Below are 6,747 nucleotides of genomic sequence, written 5' to 3'. Positions count from 1 at the left end.
CAACTCTCCCTCCTCTTTCACACGCAAACACATGTATTCACACTCCTCCCCCACACCAGACACACTCACTCCACCTCCTTGCCCCCGCACTTTACGGCACTGTCCCTCTTCCCTCCCTGGGGTCTGTGCGGACGGTTACACTATAGTGCACTCACATCCTCGCCTCAACACTTTACTGGTCTGTCCCTCTACCCCCTTTGTCACACAAGCAGTTACACTGCCGCCCGCAACACCCTCCCTCCTCTCTGCACTGTCCCTCCCCCGGCCCCCCTCACCACAATATCACTTACTGCCGCACACACATCCCCTTCCCCCCTTCTTCTCAGCTTGATCTCACACACACACACACACACACACACAGTTACATTGTTACACACTCACACACGCCTTGCGGCACACACGCAGGGGCCGCGCCCCGCCCGTGCCCGCTCCCCACCCCCCCGCGGCGGCCGGCGGCGGCGCCGATGACCTCACGGCGCGCGCGCGGCGCGGCCCGGCGAGGCCGCAGATTGGCTGGCCGCGCCTCCGCGGCACTTCAAAGCCGGAGAGGGAGCTACAATTGTGGTGGAATGGGCGGAACTGATCATTGTATTGCACACCTCTAAAAAAAACACTGCCTCTGATTTATCAATATAAAAAAGATCCTCTGAGAGGAGGAGGGCACTTTTGTGTGATGGCAACTTCACTTCTAGGGGTGAGTCTCAGGATTTTCTCTTGCTGGTTTAATTAGTTTCCTTTTATTGCTGTTCGGAGGGGGTTAAAGTAGCCCCGGCCAGGCCATGGGCTATCAGTCTCTATTGAGAGCTTCCCCCCCCCTCCTTTAAATACAAGTGAGTTTGGAGAAAAGGAAGAGGGGGAGAGGGGGGGCAGAGTCACTTTTTTCAGCACAGGAAAGGTTCGAAGGGCATTTAGACAAGCCACCTCGCAGCGCCCGGCCGCTCCCTGCCCGGGAGACGTGCGCCCAGCCCATTTTACATGCGACGATTTCGCGGGTAAAGAGAGCAAGTTTTTCCTCTTGGGCAAACTGCAGATTTTCTCTCTTCCCTTTAAAAAATTCCGCAGCCCGCCTTGCCTTGCAGGTACGTTGAACCCATCTCGTTTTTTGTTACTGTTGACTTTTTTTTTCTTTCTTAAAAAAATAAAATGAAAAGCAGGAAGAGCGAGCAAGCCCTATTGGCCTCTTGCGCGCTGGGAGAAAAAACCCAGGATGGGTTTCTGGGGACCGGAAAAGGATTTTCAAAGCGCTCTCTGGATTACTGGGGAAGCGCTCTTGAAAGCAATCCAATGGTTTCTCCCCAGGCTTCTCGGAAAAGGAAACTTCCTTACTTCCCAATCTGGACTTTTTGCTTGCTTGCTTGTTTCGAAGTGCCTGGGGCCTGTGTGCACGCGAGTGTTGTTTTAGGTGAGAATACTTGTCAAACTCCTTTAGCATGGCGCTTTGCTCCCGAATCAGACGCCGGCAGCCAAACTTGTCCCCTCCCGTAGAGTAGGAAGCAGCCGGGCGCCGGGGCTGTTGGGGGAGCCAGGTGAGTTGGTGGCGGTGCGCCGCAGCAAGAGATGGGGTGCAGTGGGGCGTTTGGAGGCTACCTGAGGACTGATGCACATTTCTTCCTACCCTCCCCCACCGGCCCTCTGCCCACCTCCCCTCCCCCACCCCTTCTCCTCTCCTCCTCGCAGGAAGAACCGAGGTTGGGATCGACTCCTCTGGCCATGCTTGCTGCTACCTGTAACAAGATCGGCAGCCCCAGCCCGTCTCCCTCCTCCCTCTCGGACAGCTCTTCTTCCTTCGGCAAAGGCTTCCACCCCTGGAAACGCTCCTCGTCCTCCTCTTCCGGTAGCTGCAACGTAGTGGGTTCCAGTCTCTCAAGCTTCGGCGTGTCAGGGGCCACCAGAAACGGCGGCACGTCTTCGGCGGCGGCTGCGGCTGCTGCTGCTGCGGCGGCGGCCGCAGCCCTGGTGTCTGATTCGTTTAGCTGCGGCGGCTCCCCGGGCTCCAGCGCCTTCTCCCTAACCTCCAGCAGCGCAGCCGCCGCGGCCGCGGCTGCGGCCGCCGCCGCCTCCAGCTCGCCGTTCGCAAACGACTACTCGGTGTTCCAGGCCCCCGGCGTATCAGGGGGCAGCGGCGGCGGCGGCGGCGGCGGCGGCGGCGGCTCCTCGGCGCACTCGCAGGACGGCTCCCACCAGCCCGTGTTCATCTCCAAGGTGCACACCTCGGTGGACGGGCTGCAGGGCATCTACCCGCGCGTGGGTATGGCGCACCCATACGAGTCGTGGTTCAAGCCCTCGCATCCGGGACTGGGCACCGCCGGCGACGTGGGCACGGCCGGCGCCTCCAGCTGGTGGGACGTGGGCGCCGGCTGGATCGACGTACAGAACCCGAATGGCGCGGCGGCGCTGCCCGGCTCGCTGCACCCTGCCGCCGGGGGGCTCCAAACCTCGCTGCATTCGCCTCTCGGAGGCTACAACTCGGATTACTCAGGCCTGAGCCACTCAGCCTTCAGCAGCGGCGCCTCCTCGCACCTGCTCAGCCCCGCGGGGCAGCACCTAATGGACGGCTTCAAACCGGTGCTGCCGGGCTCCTACCCGGACTCGGCCCCGTCGCCGCTGGCCGGCGCGGGGGGCTCCATGCTGAGTGCAGGGCCGTCGGCGCCGCTGGGAGGCTCCCCGCGCTCCTCAGCACGCCGCTACTCCGGCCGCGCCACCTGCGACTGCCCCAACTGCCAGGAGGCAGAGCGGCTGGGCCCGGCCGGGGCGAGCCTGCGGCGCAAGGGCCTGCACAGCTGCCACATACCGGGTTGCGGCAAGGTGTACGGCAAGACGTCGCACCTCAAGGCGCACCTGCGCTGGCACACGGGCGAGCGGCCCTTCGTGTGCAACTGGCTCTTCTGCGGCAAGCGCTTCACGCGCTCCGACGAGCTGCAGCGGCACCTGCGGACCCACACGGGCGAGAAGCGCTTCGCTTGCCCTGTCTGCAACAAACGCTTTATGCGCAGCGACCACCTCAGCAAGCACGTGAAGACGCACAGCGGCGGCGGCGGCGGCGGCTCGGCTGGTTCTGGCAGCGGCGGTAAGAAGGGCAGCGACACCGACAGCGAGCACAGCGCCGCGGGCAGCCCGCCCTGCCACTCCCCGGAGCTGCTGCAGCCGTCCGAATCCGGGCACCGCAACGGCCTAGAGTGACGCGCACCTCGCTCCTGCCCTTCTCCCCGACCCCCTCCCACCGTGGGCCCCCGTCTGCCCTGGCCTCAGCTCCAGCCTCCCTCCACTGCATTCTGCTCGCTTGCTCTGTCTCTTTTAGTCTCCTTCCCTCTTTTAACTGCCTCTCTGACTTAACTTTGTAAAGGGGATACTGACATGTAAGTAACACGCATTGCTCTCCTGGGCCCTGGCTTTCCGTCTCCACCGGGTAACACTATTGGAGCCGCGTACAGCCCGAACCGGTGCCTCCCCGGGCCTTTAATGCTAGTCCTCTCCTCCTCGTCCCCCCTTAGCCATCCCCAGGTTGTGATGGAAATAGGAAGCGGCCGTTGGAGGTGGATCTGGACGAATGCAGTGCTTGTCAGACTGGGGACCTCCGCACTCGGGAGAACAACGCGGCTGAGCGAGGTTGAACGGCGTCGTGGGGAGGGCGAGTCAGGAAGCCGGGCAAGGCAGCCTCCGACTTGGGTTCAGAACCGCCGTGTTGAGTGTCTCGGCTTCGGGGAGCCCTGCCCAGCCTCTGCGCGCGAGGCTGCCCGTCCTGCGCAGAGCTGCGGGGGTGTCCATCTAGCTGCACCGAGACCCCAAGTTTGCAGAGTTTAGCTCTGCGATGTCAGTTCTGCCTCTCTTTGTTCTCTGAGGTGGAACCGATGCAAGTTTCAGCTAAGGGCACTTTTTGCGAATCGCTGCTGCAGTCTTCTTTCATCTTTATAATATTTTTTAAAAACTAAAAATACTAAAGAAAAAACCAGTATCCTCCCACTTGGTTCCCTTCTAAATAGTTTTTCCTCTATCAGTGAGCAAGTCCTTCCCTCGAAACTGCTAATATTGATCCCAAAGTTATTTTGATCGCATTAACTTATGGGGTGGGGGCGGGGGTGAGGGTAGGTGTCTTTCTTATGCAAAAATACTCCTTTCCGGTGAGACCAGATTAACTATCTCCGTGTTTGTCCTTTTCTACCTCGTTTTTCACCACTCCCGGGCATAATCTTCCAATCTTTTTTTCTAGTCCAGCCGTCAATTTGTATAGTACCCATTTCTGTAAATTCTTGCAATTCATTGAAGACGCTTAGGGTTAAACTTTCTTTGTGTGTGATTTAAACAAGTGAAGAAGCTATCGTTTATTTCAGACGAGGCTGTAGTTTAAATGCCAAAAGAGTGAAAATAGGATAAAAAAAATATTTGTAAAATATATCCGAACCTAATGGTTTGTATAACTGGAGAATCGTTCTAGATTAGTTACCAATTAACTATAACTCCACCAGTGTATGGGGGCGAGATGCAGTTGTCCAGGAGACGATTTTGTATAGTATTTTTCTTGTACATTACTTCCAGTAAATATTTGAAATTATATTGAAGTAAACTTGATTTTTTTTTTGTCACAAGAAAATATTAAGAGTTATTGTTGCAGTTCTGATAAGCTGCAGATTTTTTGAACTCACTTCTGGAGGTGCAGAGCCACAAACGCACTTTCCGGGCCTAGTTTTGCTCGAATATGAATTTAGATAGTTATCAAACTGTAACTAAGACAATATTTGATAAATGTGGGATGACATTTAATTTAATGGAGCATGTACTTATTTGCATTTGCTGGCAGTTCAGGCATAGTTAAAGTGAGAGTTCTCCTATATTTCATTAAAAACTGGGTCTGCCAAAACCCATGTATTAAATAAATTGTCCAAGTGAAACTCAACTAACTTTGGCCTTTGTGTATTTCCTGAAGGTAATATTCTTAACTGTTAATAAACACTCCTGACACTACATTTAAGTGTTTGCAGATTCTGCAAACTAAATTGCTCATTGTAATGTTGAAATAATTTGGATATTTCACATTGAAATGAAAAACCTTTCTCTGGAACATTTTAGACTTGCATTTTAAATGCATGAAATGTAATTGATTTATTTGTAATATTTTAAATGGTATTAATAAACTCAGATAAAAGACTAGGACAGTTAATTTGTTTTTTTTTTTCCTTTTGAAACTATGGAATTTGCATTTTCAGCTAAATGTCTAAACAAAATATAACCCTGTTTTTTTGTGGTAATATTTAAATAATTGCCTTTAAGATATTACTTAGATGGAATGATCTATCTGGCAAAGCTGTGTTTTCTCTATTTAACAAGATAAAGATTATAGTGTCTAAGAAATGTAATTAATTATTTACCAGTAGATTTAGCTCAAAGCATCAGGATTTACTGACCTCTTAAATTTTGTACTAAGTCACCAAACAATTCAAATAAATTTCCCTGTTCTGCTTCCTTCTTACTCTTGAGGAGTCAGGGTGTTGGCCATTGATTGCATTTGGTATTTAAAAGGCCAAGCCTTACATTGGAAGATCAATACATCTAAAATAAAAACATGGGTTTGGGGATAACTTTTGTTGTTAGGGGGTGGAGGAGGTCAAGCTAACAAAAGCTTGTTTTTGGCATTCCATGTCTTAGCTAAAGATTATGCAGAGGTAAATATCAGTAGTAGATTCCTGTTGAAATGAGTTATCTGTTCTTTTAAAGTCTCTAAACAGCCACCAAAGAAAAGGAAGGTTAAACCTTAATCTATTTACTAGGCTATTGTTCATAGGTGTCAATGATGCCAATAAAAAATATTGTCTTGTTATGTCTAAGTGCATTTAAGCAATGGGTGTTCCTTGAGCCATACTTTGAAACATAAAATACTTTAAATGTTGATTGCTGTTATATCAAGCTATTTCACTATTAGATTAATATTATTTTGAATCAAACTGAATAAAAAGTTAGTGTGTTCAGATTCTTATAAGTTTAGCTTCTTTCTTTCCGTTTGCCTTCTCCTCACCCCAAGTTCAGTATGGGTATACGTCTGGAACTGAAGATTTCCTTGAAATTTTCATGAAGTCATTATTATCCATAGAAACAGAGTGTTGTGAATATTGTAAATTCAGAAGAAAAAACAATTAGGGGTAAAATATTTTAGAACAATATATTTGTGCCCAAGTAACAAACTGCCCAATCCTACTGACTATGCAGATATTTGAGACCTCCAGTCCCTATGGTTTTAGGCCAGCAAGTTAGGTCTGATTCTTTGGTATACTGTAGCTTTAAGTAATTGTTTTAAAAAGTAAAATAGTCTCTTTCTATCACTTTCTTCCTAGGAATAACACGCAGAACACAGTATAAGTGTTGTTTCTTTTTTATTGAAAGTTGCAGTGCTGAGGGAGTCGGAGAAAATGGCTCTGAAGGAGTTAAATGTAGTGGCAGGTAAGAGGAAAGTTGCTTGGTACATTTATAAATTGCATTACATACAGAATCACATTTGATTTAAGAGAGTAATGACAAGGAGAGATACTGTCTGGAAGATTCTTTGGGGGTGGTTGAAGAGGGCCAGATTTCTCTGTGTTACAGATGTGCAAACTTTCACTTTCTTCCTTCACAATTCCTTCCCTTCTAGCTTTGATTTACTTTGTTCTGACGGTTAACGAGCAGTATTTCTAGATTCGTTTTCTGCAGGATGGGCAGGGTTCCGTTTTGAGGATGAACATCCTTTTTTTCGGAGGACAGATGATGAAATGCAAAATT

At 50.3% G+C, this 6,747-nt stretch overlaps 1 protein-coding gene across 2 annotated transcripts; it reads left to right on the top strand.

The window, feature by feature from the left end:
* Positions 1-602: 602 nt before the first annotated feature.
* On the top strand, positions 603-6,017 carry SP8 (Sp8 transcription factor). Of its 2 annotated transcripts, none has more exons than XM_036877311.2 (2): positions 603-694; positions 1,678-6,017. In XM_036877311.2, the coding sequence occupies exons 1-2, from the start codon at positions 674-676 to the stop codon at positions 3,178-3,180; spliced, it is 1,524 nt and encodes a 507-aa protein (XP_036733206.1). In that variant the 5' UTR covers positions 603-673; the 3' UTR covers positions 3,181-6,017. The 2 variants fall into 2 exon arrangements, with proteins under 2 accessions (XP_036733206.1, XP_036733210.1); XM_036877315.2 differs by lacking the exon at positions 603-694 and adding an exon at positions 1,253-1,526.
* Positions 6,018-6,747: the final 730 nt, after the last annotated feature.

Source organism: Manis pentadactyla, chromosome 7 (assembly GCF_030020395.1).
Source record: "Manis pentadactyla isolate mManPen7 chromosome 7, mManPen7.hap1, whole genome shotgun sequence".
NCBI lineage: Eukaryota > Metazoa > Chordata > Mammalia > Pholidota > Manidae > Manis > Manis pentadactyla.
Note: the sequence above shows the minus strand (reverse complement) of the source record. Positions and strands in the feature narration are given on the sequence as shown.

What these genes read in the sequence shown, in the direction of transcription:
- SP8 (XM_036877311.2), top strand. Translation starts at nt 674, where the DNA reads ATGGCAACTTCACTTCTAGGG. An exon ending in TGGCAACTTCACTTCTAGGG is followed by an intron (nt 695 to 1,677) that starts GTGAGTCTCAGG and finishes TCCTCCTCGCAG; the next exon opens with GAAGAACCGAGGTTGGGATC.